Source organism: Ursus arctos, unplaced genomic scaffold (genome assembly GCF_023065955.2).
Source record: "Ursus arctos isolate Adak ecotype North America unplaced genomic scaffold, UrsArc2.0 scaffold_29, whole genome shotgun sequence".
Classification (NCBI taxonomy): Eukaryota; Metazoa; Chordata; class Mammalia; order Carnivora; family Ursidae; genus Ursus; species Ursus arctos.
The window spans coordinates 7,686,824-7,714,005 of NW_026622974.1; the positions used below are offsets into that span (position 1 = coordinate 7,686,824).

The 27,182-nt window shown below is 46.1% G+C and overlaps 1 protein-coding gene across 6 annotated transcripts in view; it reads right to left on the reverse strand.

Annotated features, from left to right (window-relative positions):
- PLA2G7 (phospholipase A2 group VII) overlaps window positions 1-22,929 on the reverse strand; it is a 40,850-nt gene extending 17,921 nt beyond the window's left edge. The window contains exons 1-2 of one of the 6 annotated variants that reach the window (XM_026507309.4): window positions 22,787-22,929; window positions 2,443-2,584 (exon numbers count right to left, since the gene is read on the reverse strand). In XM_026507309.4, coding sequence (XP_026363094.1) covers window positions 2,443-2,551 — 109 coding nt within the window. In that variant the 5' untranslated portion in view covers window positions 2,552-2,584; window positions 22,787-22,929. Of the gene's footprint in view, window positions 1-2,442; window positions 2,585-6,236; window positions 7,432-22,448; window positions 22,744-22,786 lie in introns of those variants that run through there. The other 5 variants (XM_044387182.3, XM_026507308.4, XM_048219747.2 and 2 more) reach the window with 5 other exon arrangements.
- Window positions 22,930-27,182: the final 4,253 nt, after the last annotated feature.

Here is a 27,182-nt window from a genome sequence, read left to right on the forward strand (position 1 = left end):
TTCTTTCCCATTTGAGATTGTCAACCAAGCCATGCTTTGCAGTGTAACCGGGAGACACCAGTCAATAGGGAGACGTCAGACCTGGCTTTCCCTCCTTGAGGAGTAGTCGTGTTCTGCTGCGCCGCCCCCCACGTCAGCCATGATGTGACGGTAGCCGGTTTGAGGGGGAGGACTCTGGCTCCCAGAGCTTGAGGAGGAGCCCCAGAGAGCCCACAGCTGCCTTGGCGGTACTGCCTCTGGAAGTGAGAGTTCAGTTCTAGAGCCGTGGGAGGGTTCCGAGTCACACAAGGTTTCTCTTGTGAGATCTCAATTCCACATGGGCTCTGGGAACCTTGCTCAATCACCTGGGAGTACCCTGGTTCTCTAAAACCTGCCCTACCGCAAAGCCTCCTCACTCAGCATTCAGGAGCCACGGGTCAAGGGGAGGCTATAGGGCTGCCCATTCCAAGACACTTGACCCCTCAGGAAGCCTGGAGCTGCCCCGGGCTGGGGTGCAGGTCTACAGAGCCCTGCCGCTGTTCAGTGCCAGAGCGGTTGTAGGCAAGTTTCATTTAACTGCAGCTAGTCCAGTCATGGTCCGGGATTTCCTGTTCTCGAACCATCTGTTCCATCAGGGCTCATCATGAAGGATAAGGCAGGAGGAGGCTTGTCAGGTCGAATGGCCACCGTCTAGAGGATACAGTTTGTGGTTCAGAACTTACACACGTCACGTCCTATTCTTCAACTTTCATTTAAGAGGAGCACAGGAACCTCTTGAGTGCTATGAATCTTGTTACACATTTCCGGTGGCGTTCAGTTGTCAAGTATTCCTGGTATTCATTCTTGCGTTTTGAGACGGATTGTATACATGCCAGGAACATGACATCTAATACAGCTTTATGACCTCCACTCACAAAAAGGACATCTCTAGCCCACACTTTACCTACGTAACCATACTTCCTATATATTCATTTGGTTAGAAGAATATAAATAGTCACCTATTACTTTAATCCTTTATTTAATACATGATTTCTAATAATTTACAAAATACTTTTGCATTCATTCCTGAGTACTGAGAATGGGGCGCTGGGCTCAAGGCTGGGGCTCCAAAAAGGAATAACGTAGTGTCTCTTTCCCCAAGTTCCTGCCAGTCCAATGCCAGCTTTTCAATGATTTTCCAACATGAGGGGGATATAAAACATGCTTGAAATTCGCACCCCCGACCAATAAGAAATGCATGATGTCAATGTCTCCTCGCTGATAATCTGCTCATCATGTGAGATGCTACTTGTTTCCAATCCTTGGAAAATACGGTAATGGGAAAGTTAATTTTTAACTAGGCTGCAAGTTCTGTGAGGCTTGTCCACAAGCTCACAGTCTTAGTCACCAGGGCCTCAGCTTCCGGGTAAGTGTTGCTGAATGAGTGCGCCTGTGAGATATTATGCCATTTCCTGTGCGAACGTAGATACAACACATAGTCCTTCCCACGGATGCCTTTACTTCCCTAACTAGGAAGTAGGGCAATAGTGATCAGGCGCAGGGTTATGAAAGCTCTTATGTAATTGCTACAAGAAGGAGTCACCCATCAAACCTGAACAGCTAGTCCAGAGTGACCCGCTGTGTGGCCACAGGCAGAATGACACCATGCAGAAGCCACCTACACGGTTCACCTGAGGGGGAGCTGGAAGGAGAAGATCATGCATCACAACGCTCTGTGATTTGCAGGCATTCGCAACGCTCCAGAAGCCATCTCTTTGCAGCAAAGGTCCTTCTTAGTGATGGCAGACGTACTTGTCTAGAGATGGTTGCCTCACTCTGGCCACCTCTTCTGGGCCTGACTAAACTTGCCCTCCTCTGCTTCCCTCCCATCACAAGGTAAGAAAGAGCAAGAGATGCACATCCGTTCTCACCGAGAGTTCCTCAGGTTGTGCCTACCTCTCCTAGTGATGATAGCGAAAACACTGTTTCCCTCTGGACCCCAAGCCCCTACCTTGCCATGTTCCCAATCTCCTTCCAGGACTAACCAGGACTACACCTGTTGATCAAGACAACTGCCTGTCCTGCCCCTGTGTGGGAGCAGGTTTTGCGGTTGCCTCTGAGGGAACTCCAGGGGGGTTGTGTCACTGCGCCTGCGTGGGAGCAGGTCATGGTGGCGAGAAAGACAAGGGGCCGAGTTGAGGAAGTTCTCCACAGTGGTTGAGAGCTGAGCGTCCAGTGTGTCTGAAAATGCCTCACCTTGATTCTGTCCTGCAGTCACGATGTTGAAGATGACAGGAGCTTCTTCAGTTTCGGTGGGAATGAGGGGAAACTGAGGCCCTGTCCCCTACCCCAGGAGAACACAAGGTCTCCATGAGCCTCTTGGTAATAAAACCTGGTGAGAAGTCCCCACGTACACCTGCTCTGGGGCCAGTGGAGTTTGGCAACGAGTTGGCTGCTCAAGCCTAGAACAAATAGCCCTCTTACCTGATGATCTAATATGGGCAACAGGATTGAGGTCTTGCCAGTCAATAGGATGGACCAGTGCAAGGCAGCTGCAGAGGCAGAAAAGCGCATGCAGTTTGGGTGGCAACATCTTGGAAGCTGAGAGTGGTTTCAGCTTCACCTTCTTCAAGGCAGGTTATTAAAAGAAAAAAAAAAACATGCAAAAAAGAGGACTTAAATAGGCTGACAAATCAGTGCGATTAGGGTACTAGCAACACGACTTTACCAATTATTAAGGGAAGAAGGCACCTGGAAAGGACGGAACATGCATTGTCTGAGCTGGGCTTTTGAAAGGCATCGGGGCGGCAAAATCCTTGGTAACGCTGGATGTAGAGCATAGAAATAACACTTCTAGCAGTCATAGCAGGGCTCTGCTCACTCATTCTCTAACTCTGTAGCAGTCTGGTTTGGTTATAAAGAATAGCATCAAGGGGCGCCTGAATGGCACAGTCAGTTAAGCAGCCAACTCTTGGTTTCAGCTCGGGTTGGCATCTCAGGGTCGTGAGATCAAGCCCTGCATCGGGCTCTGTGCTCAGCACGGAGTCTGGTGAAGAGTCTCTCTCCCCCTGCCCCCTCCCCGAAATAAATAAATAAATCCTTAAAAAATGAATAGCATCAAAATATAACAATTGTAACAGCCACGGATCAGAATCATAATACTATCCACGGCACGCCTAGCACAGGAGTGAATACTCCGTAAGTTCCGGCTAACATTTCCATCACAATTATACAATGATTATATTGCTACAGCTGTGACTGTTTCGGTGCTGATGACATTTTATTTTTGGTGATCTCTGTAATCTTCCTACACTGAAACCTTCCCACAGGCAGAGGTCGGGTCTTACGTACTATTCCCACTGCCTAACAGAGGGCCTCCCATGTGGTGTTGCATGAATGTTTACAGAATTCATGAATGAATATTTGTAGTCCTACAAACAGCATATTAGACTCATGATAATAAGAACTGATATTACAGTTGGGGGCTATGCTAACATCTTTTTTTTTTATTTTTATTTTTATTTATTTTTTTAAAGATTTTATTTTATTTATTTATTCGACAGAGATAGAGACAGCCAGCGAGAGAGGGAACACAAGCAGGGGGAGTGGGAGAGGAAGAAGCAGGCTCATAGCCGGAGGAGCCTGACATGGGGCTCGATCCCATAACGCCGGGATCACGCCCTGAGCCGAAGGCAGACGCTTAACCACTGTGCCACCCAGGCGCCCCTACATCTTTTTTTTTTTAAATAATTTTTATTTTGTTATATTAGTCACCACACAGTGTGTCCCCAGTTTTTGATGCAATGTTCCACGATTCATTATTTTATGCTAACGTCTTATTAGCAAAAACTATCTTGCACTGGTGCATCGCCTTCCCCCTTCAGAATTTCTCCCTTCAAAAGACTGAATTGTCTCTTCACGGATAGTAACTTGCCAACGGATTTTTTCCAGATGTAGTTCTATGCTTGAATGCATACCTGCACAGAATACATACACACATATACACGTGTACATATAAATATACGTATATAAAATATATAGTTTTAAAATTCGTTTGCAGTATTTCAAGTTACACTTTAAATTTGACAGTATGTTTAGAGTCTTTTCATATGAGTACATGGCACTGTAATTTGTCTTTTTATTTTAAAACGGCATTTAGGAATTGCTCAAAAAGTTTGTTCCCTGGGGCAACTGGGTGGCTCAGTCGCTAAGCGCCCAACTCTTGGTTTCGGCTCAGGTCGTGATCTCAGGGTCATGAGATCGAGCCCCACATCTGGCCCTGCCCTCAGCACGGAGTTGGCTTGAGATTCTCTCCTTCTCCCTCTGCCCCTCCCCTTGTTCCCGCTCTCTCATTTTCTCTCAATAAATAAATAAATATATTTTTTTTAAGTTTGTTCCCTACATAAATAACAATGTTGCCAACATTTGAAGGCTTAATATATGCTCAGCAGTTTTCAGTTTCTGGCACAGGTTATCTTCTTCAGCCATCACTAAACAATCTTCAAGGGAGATTTAACTATCCCCATTGTACTGATGAGGAAATCGAGGCAAGGAGAATTTAACTGACTTGTCCTTATCACACAGCCAGTAAGGGCTGGAGACAGGGCTTGAACCCAGACTCTCTGAGTCCCTGCTTTTAACCACGACACACCAACTTTGGGTAGCACCAATTTCTCTTCACCCTCCAATGATAATCTAAAGTTAGTGAGCACAGCGGTTCTTTTACGGATGCTAATGCGTTCAGGAGCTTCCTGGATTGAAAAGATGACTTAATAGAAATTGTTCTCTGAAGAGATGAGCGCCGGTCTCATCGTTCTTGCCCTGATTTGTATTTGGAACAACATGCTAGAACCCTTGGAAACTGCAGAATGCTGTGTCTGAATCCAGAGAAACAGCTACTGAGGTTCCCAAAGAAGCAACAGAAGAAGCTGACCTGAAGTCAGGCAGTGTGCTCACCAGCCTCCAGCACCCCCTGCTGTTGGACAGTCACAACGGGGTTTGTCACCAAATAGCATCATCCGCAGAAAGTATTTACAGGGACCTGAGCAGAGGGCTTGAGAAAATTCCACCCGTGATGCTTACAGCCCATGACTGAATAGGAGGAGTGTCATTTGGCCATTTGGAAAATCACAGGGGATGAAGATGAGGAGAAAGGAAGGCAAAGTGAAACACACAGGGAGGGCAACAGAGATTTTTGGGGAACACCGCACTAACCCAAAGAAAGTTAGTTTGCCCACAGCTCCTTGGTGTTTGGGACATCTATTCTGTTACAACCTCAGGAAGAGTTAGAGAAGCCAGTTGTGGGAAGGGCTTCGGCAAGTCCTCCAAGCAGGACTGGGGTGCTCGGCCCGCCCCAAGCTTCCTACCAGACTTATGCCACTGCCATCGCGTGCCGTCCTCAGAGTGAAGCAGGGCCGATTTAAGGCCAGGTAAAATGCGCACTGGAGTTCCCACCCTGAGCTCATGCAAGCTACGATGGCTCTCGGGGAACCTTTGGACATACTGCCTGGGGCGCCTGGGTGGCTCAGTCGGTTAAGCGTTCCACTTTTGATTTTGGCTCAGGTGGTGATCTCAGGGCCTTGAGATCAAGGCCCAGTCCGGCTCCAGCTGGGTGCAGAGCCTGCTTAAGATTCTCTCTCTCTCCCTTTGCGCCCCCACCTCCCACCCCAGCTCATGCTCACATGCTCTAAAAAAAAAAAAAAAAAAAAAAAAAAAAAAGAGCATATTGACTGATTCCTGAGTCCCACCCCAGACCTGCTGACTCAGAATCTTCAGGCATGGGGCGCCTGGGTGGCACAGCAGTTAAGCGTCTGCCTTCGGCTCAGGGCGTGATCCCGGCGTTCTGAGATCGAGCCCCACATCAGGCTCCTCTGCTGTGAGCCTGCTTCTTCCTCTCCCACTCCCCCTGCTTGTGTTCCCTCTCTCGCTGGCTGTCTCTATCTCTGTCGGATAAATAAATAAAATCTTTAAAAAAAAAAAAAGAATCTTCAGGCATGTCTGGGCATCTGCACTTTAGCTCCTGAGGGATCCCGACACAGCCATGCCCAGAATGTGCTATTTGGAAACTGCTGCAATAGAACGAAAAGAGTACTATTTGTTTTTATTTATTTATTTATTTATTTATTTATTTATTTATTTATTTATTGTATTTTTATTTAAGTAAACTCTACTCCCAATGTGGGGCTCAAACTCATGACCCCGAGATCAAGAGTCACACGCTCTACCGACCGAGCCTCCCGGGTGCCCAGAGAGTTTACTATTCGTTTAGAGGTTCTCACCAGGCTATCACACATGCTGTCTGATCTCGTCCTCAAAGTGGTAATCCTCTAAGTAATTCAATGACTGGCTGCCTTATTCATTCCTTCCCTCGTTCACGTATTCATGTACTCAATTTTCAGAATGGCAATGTGTCAGTCTATGCGTGGGATAAAAAGATTTCTAAATTTTTTTTTAAAAAAGGTTTTTAGTCATTCGTATGTCTTCATTGGAAAAGTGTCTGTTCATAGCTTCTGCCCATTTTTTTAATGTGATTATTTGTTTCTTAGGTATGGAGTTTGAGAAGTTCTTTATAGATCTTGGATACAGATCTTTTATCTGTAGTGTCATTAGCAAATATCTTTTCCCAGTCCATGGGTTGCCTCTTTGTTTTGTTGACTGTTTCCTTTGCTGTGCAGAAGACATATGAATGGCTAACAGACACCTGAAAAAATGTTCAACGTCATTAGCCATCAGGGAAATGCAAATCAAAACCACATTGAGATACCACCTTACACTAGTTAGAATCGCAAAAATTGACAAAGCAAGAAACAACAAATGTTGGAGAGGATGTGGAGAAAGGGGATCCCTCTTACACTGTTGGTGGGAATGCAAGTTGGTACAGCCACTTTGGAAAACAGTGTAGAGGTTCCTTAAGAAATTAAAAATAGAGCTACCCTATGACCCAGCAATTGCACTACCGGGTATTCACCCCAAAGATACAGATGTAGTGAAAAGAAGGGCCATATGCACCCCAATGTTCATAGCAGCATTGTCCACAATAGCCAAACTGTAGAAGGAGCTGAGATGCCCTTCAACAGACGAATGGATAAAGAAGATGTGGTCCATATACAATGGAATATTACTCAGCCATCAGAAAGGATGATTACCCAACATTTGCAGCAACATGGATAGGACCAGAGGAGATTATGCTAAGTGAAATAAGTCAAGCAGAGAAAGACAATTATCATATGGTTTCACTCATTTGTGGAACATAAGGAATAGCATGGAGATCGTTAGGAGAAGGAAGGGAAAAATGAAGGGGGGGTAAACAGAGGGGGGGAATGAACCACGAGAGACTATGGACTCTGGGAAACAAACTGAGGGTTTTAGAGAGGAGGGAGAAGGGGGGGATGGGCTAGCCCGGTGATGGGTATTAAGGAGGGCACATATTGCAATGAGTACTGGGTGTTATACGCAAACAATGAATCATGGAACACTACATCAAAAACCAAGGATGTACTGTATGGTGACTAATATAACATAATAAATAAATAAATAAATAAATAAATAAATAAATAAACAAAGGTTTTAAAATAAATGTGATTTTTATCTTCAAAATTCCAGTGGGTTGAGAGACTTTCAAACGATTGTGATGAACGCCGTAACAGACTCCTTACAAAATGTCGTGGGAATAAAGGTGCAGTGGACATAACCGAGAAGCAGATATTAGCACCCTGCATTTTTCATTTTGGGGGAAGAAGATCAGTGAAAGACAGGCTGCAGCTCCAGCCTGAAGTCACACGGTCACCATCTGCAGGCAGGACTGGAGGACAGGTCTTCTTCCTTTGAGGCCAGCGTACCGAGTGACAGAAGGACCCAAATGGGATCGCTCTCCTTCCTCCACCTTCCCAGCGCCACAGAAGGCACTGCCCTCCACGGCTGCCTCAGGCTGTGCGCTCCCTGGGGGGGAAAGCTGGGCCAAGACTGTCCCCTGCTGGTGGCAAGACAGCTGGGTCCAAAGGAGTGGGCAGTCATCACCAAGGTTTCCCTACAGTCAAGAAAGGAGGCCTCCTCTGGGCCTGGCTCCTCAAGGGCAGCAGAGAGGAAGGCGCTTCCCTCCTCAGCGAGCAGAGGCTCCTGTGTCTGGGCAGAGTCCGGCCACGGAGCCACCAGCCACACAGAAGTCCGCCCCCTCCGCCCTTGCAGCGGCCCGTACAGGTCTCCATGTGGGCACCTGGCAGCCGCTGCTACGAGGCTCTGTGGACAGAATTGCTTCACCCAGAAGCCTGTGAGCAACTCCAGGGCAGGGATCGGTCTCACGGGCCACTTACTGTTGTATTATTGTTAAGTTAGCTTAACAAAGGGCCCAGTAGACAGCAAGCCGTAGGAAATAGTTCTTGAATGAGGAGGAAGGATCCTATCTTCTTTTTGGTGTGGGCTACCATGTACCTTTTGGCGTGGGTACCAGAAACACATGCCCAGATGATTTCACACCAGGGGTGACTTTTCCAGACACTGAAATGGGTAGGGGTCAATTACTTGGTTGTCAGTGCCTAGAACCCAACTCCCTGGGTCTGAATCCTTACCTTGATGCTAGTAGTGTGACCCCCTGCAAACTAAGGAATCATTCTGTGCCTTATTTCCTCATCTGTAAAATGGGGCTGAGAATAATGATAACACGAGGTTAAATGATGAATATATGTAAAACAGTGTTTTTGCATATAGCTAAATGCAAATGTTAGCATACTCATTTTGCATTGCTACCAGCATGCCTTGCCCCTAAGTAAGTAGTTACTTAATAAATATTAAAGGAAGAAAGGTTGTCCGTCAATCAAGACCTTGAGATGAGAACAGGAAAGGCATCCTTCATCATCATCCCCTTTGTCCCCTGGTGGTTCGCCAAATAGATCTTATAGTTTCATTAAGGGCTCTAACAACCCCTAAACACTATAACTAGCATTTCTCCTATATTTCTTGGGGGAACTTTGTATTCACTGGCCTTCTTCCCCTCTGCAGCCTGCCAGGGTCCTCATAAGGCCAGGGTACCTCTTCTTCTCTACCACCTGCTTCTCAAGACTTAGGAAATGTTCCTCCCTTCAACTCCTTACCTGGCTTTTCAAGGTAACAGCTCCCTAGTCTAACAAGCTGCTAAGAGGTTCTGGTTTCCTCATCAACTTCCAAATAACAGCCCTTTCTTTTAACCAAGGTCTCCTGGGGGCATCCTATCAAAGCCCCTGAAAATTTACTCTAAAGGAAAGAATCATATACTTTGGGGAAGAAGTGCTTTGGAGAAAAAAAGGCCTTTCAAAGTCCTTCAAGTCCGATCCTGGGGGCAGTAATCCACTCTGGCTACCCCAGCACCCTCTGGCAGCCAAGCTTCCATTCAGCACTGCCGTGAAGCAGAGAGAGTCTATAAACTAGGCGTCTGAATTATTCAGAGCATCGTTTGCCATGTAACTTCTGCAGTTTGAGAGAGCTGGGTAATAGATAATACTCAAAGGATGCAAACAGTTCTATTCTGGAGATGCAACTTCTTCTCATTAAAAACAAAAATGGGAAATGTGTTCCTTTTTCGAAGCCATTTTTTTTTTCTCTATGCTTGCGACAATAGAAGCTGGTCCTCTTCCAGGAGGTTTAACAGTGAACGGGCAATTCTGGACAAGAAGCCCTTTTAAAATTAAGCTAGTGATGTCCTACAAAAAGCCGCAGAAGGAATAAGAGTTTTACAGTGTCTAAAAACCTGAATGAGAACACCCTGGACCCGGAGGGAGACTTGATGAAGCATGCTTCTGGAAGCATCGACCAACGTTCCTGCTTAGCATATCATAAGCATCTGAGAAGAGACTCAGGGATTGGTTTTCCAGTGTCTCAACTTGTTGGCTTTGGTTTTTGTCTGCTTGAATACTAGCAGAAACTCCTAAAGATAGGGGCGCCTGGGTGGCACAGCGGTTAAGCGTCTGCCTTCGGCTCAGGGCGTGATCCCAGCGTTCTGGGATCGAGCCCCACATCAGGCTCTTCCACCATGAGCCTGCTTCTTCCTCTCCCACTCCCCCTGCTTGTGTCCCCTCTCTCGCTGGCTGTCTCTATCTCTGTCAAATAAATAAAATCTTAAAAAAAAAAAAAAGAAACTCCTAAAGATAAACAAAGAAGTATTTTGACTGCAACTCAGACCCTCTGAATCCAAAACCTGATTCCTGATTTAGTTAAGAAATTTAAAAAGGTGAAATGAGGTATCAACGACGGTCACCGAGCACCTACTATGTGCCAACGCTGTCTAGCTATGTACGTAATGTAATCGCTAGTCCTCACAACGAGTAGAGTTAGGCAGGTACTATTACCCCCATTTTACAGTTAGCAACACTGAGGCTTGGCGTGATTTACTGACTCCAGTGACTGGTAGGTTTTGGAGGCTTGATCAACAAGCCCAGCCCTGTGAGGTATCTGGATAGAAACTACCAGTATAATATGCTCTCATTTTCATTTAAAGATGTGTGTTTATACACAAGTAGAAAAAAAAAGTCCAGATGAATATAAAGCTAGAATGTTTTCAGTGGTTATATTTAAGAGGCAGGATTATAGGTCGTTCTAGATTTCTTTATAACATGTACTTTGCTAATCTGTCAACAAGCAACATGCACTGCTTGAGTAGGAAGAAAAATAAAAGAAAAACCCAAAACCCTAGCTCTTTACTTGAGCACCAAAATGTAAACAAATGGCTTCCTGTCAGAAAGAAGCTGGACCCTTAGAGATTTTGGGCCCAATTCAGAGATAATACTAATTTGAGGCTTTGTTTTGGAGCAGTAATTTTAGGAGAAAGGTGTGCTTCATTTCATTTTGAAAGTCTGGGGTAGGGGCACCTGGGTGGCTCAGTAGGTTAAGCGTCTGCCTTTGGCGCCCGTCTGACCCCGAGGTCCTGGGATGGAGTCCTGAGTCGAATCAGGCTCCCTGCTCAGCAGGGAGTCTGCTTCTTCCTCTGCCCCTCACCTTGCTCGTGCTCTCTCTTTCTCTCTCTCTCTCTCAAATAAGTAAATAAAATCTTAAAAAAAAAAAAAGAAAGAAAGTCTGGCGTAGGTATTTTTTCCAAAAAAAATAATCAGTGTTTTGTGTTATTACAATTTCAAGTTAGTACCCATTAGCCAGGCATTGTGCTAGGCTTTTAAGAGCGTTTCAGAGCGTCAGGCGGTGGGGAGAAGAGGGGGGTTTGAGGTGTACGATGACAAACAAAAGAGAATAATACGCTTCGAAGATGCCTGGTTTTGTGCTCCAGATAAAGATAAAAAAGGGTGCCTGGGTGGCCCAGTCTGTTAAGTGTCCGTGTCTTGGTTCTGCTCGGGTCATAATCTCTGGGTCCTGAGACTGAGCCCCGCATAGGGCTCTGCGCTTAGCATGGAGTCTGCTTCAGATTCTCCCTCTCTCCCCCTCCCACTGCCCCTCCTACTCATTCTCTCTAAAAAAACATGAAATAATCATAATAAAAAAAGATGAACATAAACTACTCCAGTTCTGGTGAAACCATGAGACACTAACGAATCTAATCCCCTTGTTTTACCTACAGGGAAGCTGAGGCCCCCAAAGGGGGAAAACTGGCCTGGACCCACACGGCAAAGCAGTGGTCAAGCTGGGATCAAAATACCCTGCCCCCGGTCACTAGGTCATCAGGTTTGCAGCAGCAGCGAGCCCAACCCTGGACGGCAGGTGCACCTGGGCTCTTGTGGAGAACATGGGGTCCCGTCAAGCTCTGGACAAGGGCAAGAGGAAAGGCCCGAGCCTGTAATCAGAAGGATCAGCTCGGCCAGTCATTGCTGTCATAACGAAGCGTTTTGTAAATATCATGTTAATAACTGAATAAAATCCCGTGGATGATATTCCCTTATTGTTTGAGGTTCTGTAGGGTTTCCCTGTGTGTATGTGTGTGTTGCTTCTCATAAATAGAATTGGAACGAACACCAGTAATGCATTCTATTTTTAGGGTTTTTCTTCCCTGTGAATATGATTTTTGTGTGTGTACTGAGATCAAAGGGTATGGGCAGTTCAAGGCTTGCCCGATTGCCTTCCAAGAATCAGGGTACCTAGTTATACCCCCACTGGAACTGCCGACTATGCTTTGGTAAATTTCAGAGAACGGATTCCTAAGTCCCGTGTTTCCCAGCTTTTTGTTTGCCAGTTATTGATCTGTCTGGCCAGGTACATCTCCCTCCGTGAGAATGTCGTATCGGCTGGCGGTGTCAGTAACGAGCCTTCAAACATTATGGTCAGTCACATTGCCGTACAAAATGTTGCAGGGTCGTCACCTTGCATTCTCCAGCTGTAAATGCCCAAAGTTAATATTATGTTTTTCCGGGCCCTAGTTTGCAAACGTAAATACAGTTCTAGCTAACTCGAATCCTGCGGTTGAGAAAAAGGTCCTTTCCTGTAGAAAGAGAACAGACTTCCTATGAATTATCCCTCTGTGTTTGGGTTCAGAGGCCTCCCTTCATCATCCTCTCAGACATCTCAATGGCCATCCGAAGTTAAACGAAGCCAGTGTCCGAGAAAGCCAGGGACTTGCAGCCGTTGAGAGTAGTCCTTTGTTCAGAAAAGCAAGAAGCACAGTTCTCATTGTAGTAATATGGGAAATGTTTGGCTATATTGATCTAAAATGTGTCTTACTTCCATAGAGGATTGGCGTTCGCTTATGATAAAATCGCGTGAAACAGCGAAACAGCTTTACCTAAGAAATCAAGCTAGAGACCTGGGTTCGAAACCACACTAATGTGTTGTGAAGGTACTTAGGACTGTGAGACATTTGAAAAGGTGAAGGGTATTGGGCCTTTTCCGGGAGCAGCTTCAATCTATTTGGGAAAAGAAGATGGACAAGATGTTTCAGTGTTAAGTGTTAAGAAGTGACGCATAGGGGGGCGCCTGGGTGGCACAGCGGTTAAGCGTCTGCCTTCGGCTCAGGGCATGATCCCGGCATTATGGGATGGAGCCCCACATCAGGCTCTTGGGCTATGAGCCTGCTTCTTCCTCTCCCACTCCCCCTGCTTGTGTTCCCTCTCTCGCTGGCTGTCTCTATCTCTGTCAAATAAATAAATAAAATCTTTAAAAAAAATTATGGAAAGATGTAAGCTTACATGCAATCCTAATTGAAAAAAGATTATAAAATTTTTCTGTGTAAAAATTCACCCTAAAAGACTATTAATATAATAAGGGTGATGGAATTATGGTGGTATTCCCATCATGTTCCAACATTTTCTTTTACTACCAAACATATTGCCTTACTAGTAGTAAATAATTTAAAAAGAATATTTAGTGGAGTTTGTACGACCATGAAGAGTATTTATGTTTCATATTAAGTAAAATATCATGGAGAGAATAAAGAGGATTATCCATGGTCTCGGAAACATAAAAGACGAACAAGAAGGGACTGTGTATGTGGGGGGCAACAATAAGAACAAGAAGACCCAAAATATATAAGAGAAATAACGAACATTTACAAAGCTGACCCTCTTTGAAGAGTCTGTACTTAGAAATGGAAGGTAATTTTTAATGCTTCCTTCTACTTTTCTCTTTTCCAAGAGAGAATATTTACTTAAAAAAAATCAATACTCTTCCAACTAATAAAACCTGAAGAGCATTTTCTTTAATCTCGACTCCTTGACCACTGGATAAAATATCATCCCGGCAGAGCAACAAGACCTTTAAAGAGCGCTCAGAGAACACGTTCTGTTTCAGTCCATTTAAAAGCTGATACCTTCTGGGGGCGCCTGCCTGGCCTCAGTCAGTAGAGCATGTGACTCGATCTCAGGGTCGTGAGTTCAAGCCCCACACTGGGGGTAGAGATTACTTTATAAAAAAGGTGATACTGTCTTTTCTTCTGTGTACTTATGTCTTTCCCTCAAGCCACAGTTTCCCACTTGCTCTTCAAATCTCAGCTGAGATCTCTATATAAAACCATGACCTCTGCTAACCCTCTGTTTCCCTGTCTGTCACTAGTAAATTCTCATCAGGCATCATTTCCCTTTTTGAAACAAAAGACAAACCAAGATAGTAGGCAAAATGTCCACTCCTGAGTCCAGAATTTGTCAAGAGCTGATGAGTAAATCGGTGTCAATCCCAATCCTGGCAAGATATGGGGGCCTGTGCCTTCCACCTCTTCTGTTCTTTTTTTTTTTTTTTAAAGATTTTATTTATTTATTTGACAGAGACAGAGACAGCCAGCGAGAGAGGGAACACAAGCAGGGGGAGTGGGAGAGGAAGAAGCAGGCTCATAGCGGAGGAGCCTGATGTGGGGCTCGATCCCACAATGCCGGGATCACGCCCTGAGCCGAAGGCAGACGCTTAACCGCTGTGCCACCCAGGCGCCCCCCACCTCTTCTGTTCTTGGTAGAGACAAAAGAAATGGCTCTTTCACAAGTACCAGGACTCTGTTCCTCAAATTCTTTCTAATGAACTTTTGGAATGGGAGGATATGGCTGGCAGCACCATGACATTCCCCCCTCCCCAAATCTCCACATCAAATCCCCAGAACATTACATGGCAAAGGGGAATCAAGGTTACAGGTGGCCTTAAGGTGGCTAATCAGACGACCTGAAAACAGATTATCCGGGATTATCCAGGGGGCCTGATGTAATCACAAGGGTCTTTAAAACTGGAAGAGGGAGGGTGGCCGCAGAGGGTCCTGTGACGCGAGCCTCAGGTCAATCAGGGCCAAGCTATGGCCAAGAGCCTGGGGTTCGGCGCAGAGGACATTAGAGTCCCTGGCAGCACCCCCCCCCCCCCGGCTCTCTGAATGCCTTGTGGACTCCTGCAATGCACAGGCAGGGTGGCCACTGCCGTGGGCGTGGGTGTGCCTGACAAGATGAAGAGCCGGATCCCAGTGATGCTCCCCGCCTGTGGTTCCTTCATCCCATCGCCAGCATGCACCTGTGCCTGTGTGAGGTGGCCAGAGACCACCTACACCAAACCAACAGGTCCGTCGGGGTGGGGGAGGGGGGTAAGGGGGGTAGGGGGGAAGGTCTGATGGGAGAACTGGTTGGATTGGGCCTTCTGCAGCTTTGCTGGCTGATGTCACCATCACCATTATTAAAATTGCTCAGTGTACAAATTCACAGCACAAGTGGTGGCATACACTTCCTCCATCATATTCGGAGAGCTAACACCCCTTAGCCCTGCGACATGTGGACAAGTCATGTTCCTGGCCGTGAAGTTGGACATTTCTCAGGGTTCGCCACCCCCTGCTATCTCAAGTGGCCCATGGATGCTGAGAAGACACTGGGCACTTTGTGGGGCACCTGGCTGGCTCAGCCGCCAAAGCATGTGACTCTTGATCTCGGGATTGTGAGTCTGAGCCCTGCATTGGGTGTCAAGATTACTAAAAAATAAAAAATTAAAATAAAAAAATTAAAAGACGCTGGGCCCTTTATAGAAACTGTGTCCCGGAGCATTCTTTCTGGTGCTCCCAGGATTTAACCCAGTGAGGTTTTATTAGACGTCCGACCTACGGAACTGTAAGATAATAAGGTTGTGCTGCTTTAAACCAATAAATTTGTGGGGTGCCTGGATTAGGCGGCGTTGAGGCATCTGACTCTTGATTTCAGACATGATCCCAGGGTTCTGGGATCAAGCCTGGAACTGGGCTCCGAGCTCAGCAGGGCGTTGGCTTGAAGATTCTCTCTCTCCCTCTCCCTTGGCCCCTCCCACCACTCTTCTCTAAAATAAACAAATAAATCTTTAAAAAAATCAACCAATAAATTTGTGATAAATCCTTACAACAGCAATAGAAAACTAAAAGAGCATATAAAGTTACAGAATGAAAGCAGAGAACAAATCTTATGCTTTGGATATTTTACAATAGGACGAAGGCAGGAAGCTGTCAATTTTCCAGCCCCGAATTCTAAGCAATATATTACTTTTTTTTTTTTAGTTGCAGTATATTTTGTTATTCTTTTATATTAGTGTTGCATATTCATTCTTTAAATATTCAAAAATTATGGAAAGATGTAACTTTGAACGTCCGAATCTCTGCAACTTTACATACCCATTCCTTCCCCTGTTCCGGATCTGGTGAGAACTCGTTGTTCATAATAAGAGGTAAATGACCTCATGCATTTTTCAACAAGCAGTATCTTTCAGCAACTATGCCTTCTTTGATAAGGAAACAGGATTTACTTCATTCTGAAATAGGCTAAACTTCATCCTAGAGCAGCGAATCTCAACTGGGGCACCCAGAAGACATTTGGCAATGTCTGGAGACGTTTTCGGTTGTCACATCTGGGAGGGGACAGCTCTTGGCATCTGGGGGGCTGAGGCCAGAGATGCTACGAGACATCCAGTGCATAAGACAGACAGCACAACATAAACATCTGGCCCAAAAGGTCAGTAATGCTGAGGCTGAGGGACCCTGGTCTAAAGGGAGACTGGAGAAACTATATCCTCATTTAAATTAAGGAAGAAATACTTATTTCATTCTGAAACTGGCATTAAGGAGGCGGATGCCTGGTCAATACAAGGAGGAACTTTTTAATAATCAGGCTGCTGTGATGTGTACCTTACAGTGTGGGGAGAGTGCTCTGTCATGAGCAGGGTTCAAGTATCACTAACTGGCCCCCTGACAGGGGTGCAGGGGGGTGGGGAGGGGGGAATGGAAGCATGGGTGTGGCCCGACTCCAAGGTTCCATCTTCTTCTAAGATATAGGACTCCTTTTAAAAAGTATCAGCAAAAAGTTGCCTCATACTTGCTAATACTAAAACTTGGAAACAGAAAAGACGGTACCTGCCTATTCATATTATTTTCTCTCTACCGTATTAGCTGAGAGAATCGAAACTTCACCTGCACATTATCTCAAATGTCAGACTCTCAAGTGACTTCTGCAAAAGCGTGTAAAGCCTCTTATCTCAGGCACAGTCGATACAACTCTTGTGTAATCATTTCACAACCGAAGAAAAGAGGGTCAAAAAAGCAAAATAAGCAGCAGTTCCCTATTGTGGGAATAACTGAATAAAACAGACACTGTTAAGTCCTTAACCGCTGCAAATAAAATAAAATTAATCGAGTCTACACCCATTTTGGAAAGGGAAACTCATCTGCATCTGGTTTCCAAATATTTGGTGTCCTTTATAGCTTTAAGGCCATAAATGTTAAAAGTGACCTAAGACCCTGAGCAGTTTGCTACCGTCCTGGAAGCACAGCCGTATATTCCACACCAGTGAGACCACATCTCACGGAACTGGTCAGGTTGTTTAAGGGCTTTCACAACTGAGAGTTTATTCAAAAGGACAACCGCTGAACAATAACCAGACTGATGAGGGAACAAGGCGACAAAGTCATAGGAGGAGGGGCTCAAGGAACCAGGAGTGTTGGCTCTGGGGAAGACCCGGATGGCACATGACCGCTGCAGTTCTACAGAAAAAGGGCACGAACGTGAACCCAGACTCTGTAGCAGGAGCTTTTCGACAAGTATCCTGTTCTAGCAAAGGAGCAGCTGAAGTGCAGGTCTGGGGACTCCCAGCAAGGATCCTGAGAAGGGGATTCCTGCATTGGATACGGGTAGAAGGGGGAAGGACAGGCAGGCAGCCCTAAATCCGAGGGGTAAGATCAGAAGGCTGTGAGGGCCAGCCAGGCAACTCACTGAGCTAAACAGACAGGAGTGACAGACCAAACAGTGGTGGGGACTGTGGCAAAGGAGCCCATCCAAAGAGGAACGCCACCACCCTGTTCCAGTTGATGCCGGCATGCAGTGTGTGTGTGTGTGTGTGTGTGTGTGTGTGTGTGTGTAGGGTGAGAGCTCCATAACACTAGCTTTTTTTTTTTTTTTCAAGAAAAGCTGGAAAATCGTATTTCCATGTAAAATCTCCTGATTTTTAAAGGATAGCTGCTAATTCAATATTTCAAAACATTACGGGGCACCTAGGTGGCTCAGTTGTTAAGCGTCTGCCTTCAGCTCAGGGCGTGATCCCAGTGTTCTGGGATCGAGCCCCACATCAGGCTCCTCCGCTATGAGCCTGCTTCTTCCTCTCCCCCTCCCCCTGACTGTGCTCCCTCTCTCGCTGGCTGTCTCTCTCTGTCAAATAAATAAAATCTTTAAAAAAAATTTTTCAAAACATTGCACAAATCAAACAGAATAATTAGGCTCCTGTAGGAGAAACTAAAACCTCTCCTTTAGAGATGCCCCAACCACTCCCCACCCTAAGGGACTACCCAGACCCCACAATCTCTGTCATATTTTGTCTGCAGTTTGAATCACCAGACCGGCCACTTGAAGCCGAAATCAGATGCCCTGGCTGATAACTCATGCATGGGGTCTGGCAAGTGAAGATAACTGGGAGCCCGTCAGGTCACCAAGAGCAGAGTCCTCCAGGGCACACCGTGTAAGTGAGGACGGACGTCTGTTTTCTTCCACAGCAACACACCTCCTCCTAGTAAGCGGCATGTCACAATGAGGCAGGAAAGAGAAACGGGGTTGCCTCATTGTGGCACTTTGTTGTCCTGTCCCTGAGAAGGTCATCCCTACCCTCGTTGGTAAACAACTTCAAAACTCTTCCCCCGCCCTCTAAAATTTCGTCAGTGGTCAACCAGGGAAAGTTCAAGAGTCCCCTGTGAGAGAGAATGCTTCACTAAGGGAAACAGTCCTATTCAACTCTGGTTCACAGCCCTCTCCAGAAATTCTGCTGGCTCGCATAGATTTTCGATTATCGACAGATATTTGCACTCAGATATCTGCACACAGCCACGTCCAGGCAACGGCAAACCTGCTAACTTTCTTTTGAATTTTTATTCCAGTTTCCAGACTCAAATATTCTATTCGGGGTTCTACCTAATCACCCTGAACTCCCCAGAGTAAGCCAGCTAGTGTGGTAGCATTAGTTTCACTCCATTCTAGGATGGTGTGTTTTGTGGGTAACTCTCAGTTAAGATTTTTCAACCTTCTGAGCAGATCGAAATAGTTTTTATATACAAGAAACAGAGTTTATTGTAAAGAACAAAATAAGTCAAAAGAATTACATTTATTATAAAATCTTTGAAAATGATGCACAGGAAATCGAAGTCACACATTACTAGGAAATAATAGTAACAAAGTCTTACGTTACCCTTAGAGCGTGATCACTAGCTTATTTATTTTTACGAGAGAAGTGGACCAGATGTAGCAATGTCGTCGCTAGGTAGATGAGAAATGTGAGAGAGAAGCCTAAAAGAACTTCCCACTCTACCACCCGAAACAGCTTCCGTCCACCTACTGCTAGCAAGGTCGGCTGGGTCACTGTAATAAACCCGGAGCAGGTCTCCTCCTGTGATCCGCTCTTCACACGGCCCCCACAGGAACCTCTGAACCAACCTGAATCTATCACGTCCCGCCTCTGCCTCTGGCTACCCACTGCACTTCAAGTCCAGACGGCCGACTCAGCCTACCTGCATGACCTGGCCCCTGGTCCTCAACCTCACCCCTCCAGCCGCACTGCCCTCCAGCTATGCCCGGAACACACTCAGCTTGTTGTTAGGACTGTGTGATTGTGGGTCCCTGCACCAGAACAATCTGTCGGTATTCTGGGGGCTCATCTCCAGGTCATCTCTCAGAAAAATCTCGCCTTCGGGGGTGCCTGGGTGGCTCAGTGGGTTAAGCGTCTGCCTTCGGCTCAGGTCATGATCCCAGGGTCCTGGGATGGAGTCCTGCATTGGGCTCCCTGCTCAGCGTGGAGTCTGCTTCTCCCTCTCCTTCTGCCCTCCTCCCCGCTCTTGTTCTTTCTCTCTCTCTCAAATAAATAAACAAAATCTTAAAAAAAAAAAAAAAGAGAGAGAGGAAAAAAAAGAAAAATCTCTCCTTAAAACCCAATCTAAGGAGGCACCTGGGTGGCTCAGTTGGTTAAAGCGTCTGACTCTTGGTTTGGGCTCAGGTCATGATCTTGGGGTCGTGGGACTGAGCCCGTGTCGGACTCCACGGCTCAGTGTAGAGTCTGCTTGCCCCTCTCCCTCTGCTCCTTCCCCTTCCTGCTGTCTTTCTTGCACTCTCTCTCTCTCTCTCTCTCTCTCTCACACACACACACACACACACACACCCACACATATCACAGTACTCTACGACAGCACTGTTTCCTTTTCTCCAAAGCATCTTGTAGTTTCTGAATTTACCTTGCTCGTCCCTCAGTTCTAGAATGTGAACTCCATAAGGACGGAGACCATATCTGTCTTACTCACTGCTCTGTACTCAGTGCCAGGCACATAGTAGGTGCTCAATAAATATCTCTTGAGGGGCGCCTGGGTGGCACAGCGGTTGGGCGTCTGCCTTCAGCTCAGGGCGTGGTCCCGGCGTTATGGGATCAAGTCCCACATCAGGCTCCTCTGCTGGGAGCCTGCTTCTTCCTCTCCCACTCCCCCTGCTTGTGTTCCCTCTCTCGCTGGCTGTCTCTATCTCTGTCGAATAAATAAATCAAATCTTTAAAAAAATAAATAAAATAAATATCTCTTGAAGTCAATGAAGGAATGAACAAAGCTTGTTCTAGGAATCAACTGACCCATTTAATCCAATCAGTATTGATTCTTAATAGCAGGCTTTCTCTTTGTCCTCAACTGCTTAAGTTGTTGTTGTTGTTTTGACTACAAGCCTATGTATATTAGACTGTTTCTATTAGTGGGTTATGAGTCACACCTGTAAATGGAGCAAAGTGACAGCCAAGGCACATCGCAGGTGCCCCGCTTCACAGAAAGAGGCAGTAAGAATCTGTTGCTCATGCCTTCAAAACAGAGTCCTCAGAATTCCAGGACAATGCGATTTTACAACCAGATGTTCCCCTTCAGGTGTTCTTCACTCAATACTTTCTCTTCAATGCTTCACTTCCATGGAAATTTCTCAAAGTCTCAAGAGGTCAGTCTAGCCAATTATCAGATCAGGCTTAAGATGAACCAAGGTATAAATAACCTGATGATCACCTTTCTTTCCAGGAAATACCCACTTTCTGGGGTGTCACTGAAAGGAATACAGATTCCTAAATTCCAGCTGACATTCCCAAGGGGTCCCACTCCTGCTCGGGGACCTAGTTAGCACTTTCCTTACTGCTCTATGATGAGAGTCTCAAGGCTGGAAAATCGTATTAGCCTGGAAACCTCACTGGGATGCACATTCCTCACGACTGAGGTTCAAAGGGCACAGACATCCAATGGAGAGGAAATGAGGAACCAGCTGCCCAGGGAGGGGTCTGTTTTCAGGAAAGCCTTGCCCTTATCACACCTCAGAAGGGATTTCCCAACTGTAACAGGAGTGGCTGAACCAGATTAATATCCCTCACAACTCCCGCTGTGGCCTGGAGTACAAAGGGCCCACTTCACAAAACACATCACCATGCTATCCACAGCATCAATTCCTGCAGGAATGTCTGGGGGAAGGGAAGGAACCCTCAGGGCCTATGTGCAATGAGTGCAGGCTGGAAAATGCCAAAGAGGTGGGTTTTCTCACCAGCTTCTGGGGGACCACCAGAATTCCTTCTGTGAGGAAATCCGCTGGGATGCCAGCAGCTCACCCATGCCTTGTGGTGGCCCATACTTGATGCCCTGGTCCCTCAGTTGCATGGGAGCCCAAGATTTGGTCCTGAGCCTTTTGGGACTGTCAGCACTTTAAGGGATACACTTTCCAGCTCTGACTTAACATACCCGTCTCCCAACTCAGGATTCTCACTTGGGTCAAAGGTAATTTGCGCAAGACTGATTTGCTCACACAAATCTCTCCTAAAGCTGAGCTCCTGTGTCCTTCAAAAAAAAGGCCAAGCTCCACTTTATGAGCCCCGCACACCTCTCCCTCCTCCAAGTCCCCTCTGCAGCAACCACAAGAACCACAGGCCTGGATGCAAGCCTGACCTTTTCATTTAAGAATCTAGAAACTTCTACTAGAAGCTCCTACTTCTAGGATGTAAGATGGGGGAAGACAATGTTCTCTGCCGTCTGATTTTGTTTGACTTTTTATAAGCAAGCTTCCCCTTGGCTCAGGGTGGAGCAGGCAGGATCTTATCTGAGCCGCGGGGGGTCGGGGAGCTCTGGGATGTGCAGGCGCAAGTGGGCAGAACAGAGGTAATGCTTTGTTTTTGTAGTTCGGTCGTACATCAGCGACTCTGAACTGGGCTCCGGAAAATGCAATGCTCCACAAAGAGAGGTGCTCCTTTGTTGGTCTTGTCCCAGCAGAGATCTAGAGATAAGACATCTCCCCGTGTTCCTTGTTCCCCTGGCCTGCTTCCCTCTCGGTACCGAACTCTAAGGTTAGGGTTGCCTCCTTAGGAAAAGATTTGAAAAGCACTGGGTTCGAATTCCGTCGCCCTCCCCGCAAAGATCCCAGCGCTGTCGCGAGGGGGCAGGGACAGCGAGTCGGCCCCCCGGCAAGAGATGCTGCGGTTCCTGCCCCCCCACAACCCCCCACGCCTGGGGCCGCGGCTGCTCCGGGATCGCCGTCTTCCCGGGCCGCGCGGGTCCAGCCCGAGCCCAGCGCCCCCCGCAACTCCGCGGCCCCCCGCAACTCCGCGGCCCCCCGCCTCGCCCCGCGCTCCCTCCTCACCCGGGTGCTGCGGTGAGCTGCTCGCCGGAACCAGGGCCCCCGGACCGCAACGCGCCGAACCCGACTGCTCCTCGCCGCCAACGATGCGGGCCTCTGGCAGCCGCAGTCACCGCGGGCGCGCCGCGGGTGGGTGGGCTGCGCGTCGGCTTTGCCCTCTGTCCGCCCCGGCGCGGCGGGAGGAGGGACGGGGAGGAGCGTGTGGCCACCGGCCTCCCACAGGCGGAGGTACTTGGGACGCCAGCGCGCTCAGGCGCACTCAGCACCCTCCCCAGGGCCCGGGGTCCCGCACCCTGCACCACCCCCTCGTTAACTTAACACGCCCCGGGGTGGACCCACACGTGTCTAGGGCGGGTGCTGTGCCTCCCGATTTCTCTTCTCACACTCCATTCCGATCAGATCTGCTCCTTGCTTCACTCGGCGTCAAGCCCGCCCGCTCTGTCCTACTACCTTCCGAATGACTCTGCTTCCACGTGTAATCTGAAATACGTGCCCATTCCTCAATCCCGTGCCCTGTGCGTCAGACCCCGACTCGGAAATACGCGCGCTGTGCCCGGGCCTGGAAGGCCGGCCACCGTGTCAGTTTCATTTCTGGGTGGAGCTGGGCAGGGCAATCAGAAGGGCATATCCGATGGGAAATGCTGGAAGAAGGGGCAACCTCATAACTCAGTTTAATTCAGTTATTTGGGGTTTAACTGCAATTCCCTCCTTCGTTTTCCAATGCTTTCTCTTTGACCCACTTTCTAATTAAAACGTATTAATTTAAAGCTTCATTCAGGAACTCCGGGAAAATAGTTGGAAATTCATGGGAGGCCTTATGAAAGTTCTGTATTTTTTAAATGGTGATTTTGGGGTTTTGGTGAGGTGAGGGAATTGTAGGTGAAATTTATTTTATTTTTATTCTGCAGACTCTGTGGTAACAAGGCATGGATTGTAGCTCATTTCTCACAGTGGCATGACTTTGGGCCAGTTTTTTTTTGTTTGTTTGTTTTTTGTTTTCCAATTCGTTCTGTTTCTCTGTTTCTTCATCGGTAAAATGGAGCTATCAGTCAGAGACTGAAATACTAGGACAGAGCCAGCACCTGGGAAACATTCTGGCTGTTATCTAATATCAGTGTCTTTAAAGAAGCAGTGACTTATTTAAGCCCAACAAGAGATGAAAATTTGAATAAAACTGTATCAGCCGGATGACATTTTCCTGTACTTCCTGCGTTAATCTCCTGCGAAACAAATTGCCCTAGAATATTAATAGAAAACGGTACATTTTGCCTGACTTAAGAGATCTCTAAGGACCTAAGAGATCTCTAAGGGCCTCCTCCTTTTGACCTTAAGACCAGATGGAGAAGCTGGAGATGCAGCATCACACCTATAAAGGTGGTGGGCCTTGAAAGTAGGTCTGGAAGGCACATATGATGTATTTTATTTGTTTCTTTCAAAGCCAGTTCTATGTTTCCCCATCAAAATCAAATCAGATTGTCTGATGGGATGACAGTGGTTGTCATTTAGCAGGTTAGTGCCCTGAGAAAACACCCAGTGTAGTGTTGCCAGATTTAGCAAATAAAAATACAGGATACCCAGTTAAAATTGAATTTCAGGAGCGCCTGGGTGGCACAGCGGTTAAGTGTCTGCCTTCGGCTCAGGGCGTGATCCCGGCGTTATGGGATCGAGCCCCACATCAGGCTCCTCCGCTATGAGCCTGCTTCTTCCTCTCCCACTCCCCCTGCTTGTGTTCCCTCTCTCGCTGGCTGTCTCTATCTCTGTCGAATAAATAAGTAAAATCTTTAAAAAAAATTGAATTTCAGATAAACAACAAAAAGCTAAAAAGCCTTATATATAAGTATGTGTAAGTATATTCCATGAAATATTTGGGACATACTTATACTAAAAAATCCTTCATTGCTTATCTGAAACTCAAATTTAATTAGGCATCCTTTATTTTATCTGGCAACCCCAGTCCAGTGAAATTAGTAAAGAAAAGGGTCTCATATTCCAAAAGAATGGCAAGTTTTCACAGACATACAGATTAAAAAGTGGGTCTGATATGGGTTTTGTTTTAATATTACGAAGTAAAGGAAAGAATTATGTACTTGTTTTCATAAGTTGATTCTTTGTTGAGCTGTTTCTTATTTCTTACTCCTATTTCCCATCAACATAGCAGTGCTTATATACTTCTTTAACATAAATCAAACTGATGACTCTCCACTCAGTGATGATATTGGATTAAATAGTAATAATGTGCTTTAGAGTATTTTCAAATAGTATTTATTCAGATCCAGCTGTATGTCAGTTACTGTTCAGGCTGTGCCTGCAGGCTGAGGAAATCACAATACAGAGTGCTGCCCCATTAGGTAGACACAGGAGTGGGAAAAGTCAGACAAGTGAATCATTAATTGTCCTTGGAAAGGGTGGAAGTCAACACTGTCCTCGCTGTACAGGATCCAAGGAGAAGAGACTCCAACACAGATGAGCAGAGCAAGGGAACTCCAGGACGACAGCTAGGCCTAGCCTGCAAGCCAACCCATCTTGATGAAAATAATAAACTGGAGAAAATGGGATTCAATAAAATTGAAAGTGTGATTGGGAACTTGGAAACCCCTGAGGCTCTTAGATGGTGATGAATGCAAAGGAAAAAATTAAAACATTAAGTTAATTAAATTTAAAATTTAAAAAAATTAAAAGTAGGAGCTCCGAGGGAGGAAATGTCCAGAAAAGGCATATTACTAGTGTGACACAGCTTACAAGAGATTGATTTTGAACAAGTGGGTGGTATCTAAACACAGAGACTACATTTAAACCAGAAATTCAAGAATATACTTCTCTGAATGGCCCAGAAAAGAAAGTATAAACAGAGCAGTCCACTAGACTGTAGGGAACAACATTCACATAATCTCAGAGTGGGAACATTGCTCAGTGGTTTTCAACTTTTAGAATCACCTTATACACAAGCCAAAGTAGAATTAACTATGATTATACAGGAGAATGGAAATATGATTAATTTTTTAAATGTAAAAGTAAAGGTAGGTAGGTAGAAGGAGGAAGAAGTGGGGAGCAGGTGGACAGAAGGTAGGGTTTCTAGGGGTCTCCTTTTAGAAAGCTGAGAGTCAAGAGATACTGTCTACAGTTGGTAGGACAGAAGTAAAGGTCTGCATGCACAGTAATTCTGCAGAGGAGAGAGCTGCAGAGGGCCTGAGTATGCAGATGTAATTCTATCAGGAGGCTCAGGGAAGAGAAAAGATAGAGCCAGTGAGCTTGTGAGCTAAATGCTCATGTTCCTATTAGAAATTAGAGAGACAGTGTCTAAGATGATACACCAAGAAATAGCAGTATAGCGTGTTATTTGGGAAACACAAGGTGATCACCAGAAATCCAGTAGGAAACACTGTCAGGAGTGATTATCTTTGGGGAGGTGGACTGGGGTTGGGGTGGGCTGAGGTGGGAGGGCCTGGCTTTTCTGTTTTGTTACTTCAGAACAATTTAACTATAATCTAACTATTTAAAGTATGTGCATGATTACATTGATTAAGCATTTAAAACTTTTTAAGAAAAGAATTTGTGAAAAACAAAGTTTCACCAAGACAGAGGCTTTTGTGAATGAGCAGGAGGTCATCTGGAAGAAAGAGAAAAGAGCATGTGGAATGCTGGATCAGAATATGGAACTACATAAGCAAAGGCACAGGGGCCTAAAAGTGAATGATATTCCTTGGGAACTTGACATTCAGCAATCAGCAAGCCTCAGGTGTATAACTCGGATGGCACAGAAGGGAAGGATGACAAGGTAAGCTGGCCCTACTAACAGTCTTCTGAGTAATGCAATGGGGTTTAGACTGTGAGCTCCTTAAGGATGGGGTCTATGCCATTTTTATTCCCCTGCATGCAATGTGGAGCCTAGCACACAGTAGTTGCCCCCCCCTCCCCCGGAATGTTCTCTAAATGAATGAAAAATATCTTGGGGCAATGGGGAACCACCAGCACTTATAAGCAGAGCAATAGCAGTACTGGTTTCTGGAAGACAACTTTGTACTAAAAAAAAGATGCATTGAGATTGGAGAAACTGAAAACAGCAGGATGAATTAGGAGGCTATGGGGTGAAAGGTGATGGTGTAAACTAGAACAGTGACAGTGGGAACTGAGATAGGAAGATCTACTTAAGAGATGAGCAAGGGGTGAAAGAGACAGCAGAGGGATGAGTCCAAAATGGCCCTGAGATCTCTAGCTGGGGGAACCTGGTAGGTGATGGAGCCATTAACTGAGAAAGGAAAATCGGGAAAAGGAGCAGGTTGTAAAAGTGAGATAATAAACGCAATTCTGTATACGTTGAGTTTGAAAGACCTGAGGCCGTTGTTTTTAAATTGGGAGTCATGAACCATTAATGGCCTATTAAATGTACTTGGTGAGTTGAGACAAAAATTTTTTTTATTGTAAAGTAGGCTCCACAGGCTTGAACTCACAACCCTGAGATCAAGACCTGAGCTGAGATCAACAGTCAGAAGCTTAACTGACCGAGTCACCCAGGTGCCCCAAGACAAATATTTTTTAATGAAATGGAACATGACAGGTTTTAAAGTATTTCATATGTGATAAGGTTAAGTGTTGTTTCACAGAAACTTTGTTTTCATTGTATACATACATAGGTAACTGACATTGAATGTATTTTCTACCACATGTCAAAAAAATGTATGAGAGCCTTTGCCCTTGGACTCCAGCCAAACAAGTGGTGGGTGGAGGTGACTCACTCCT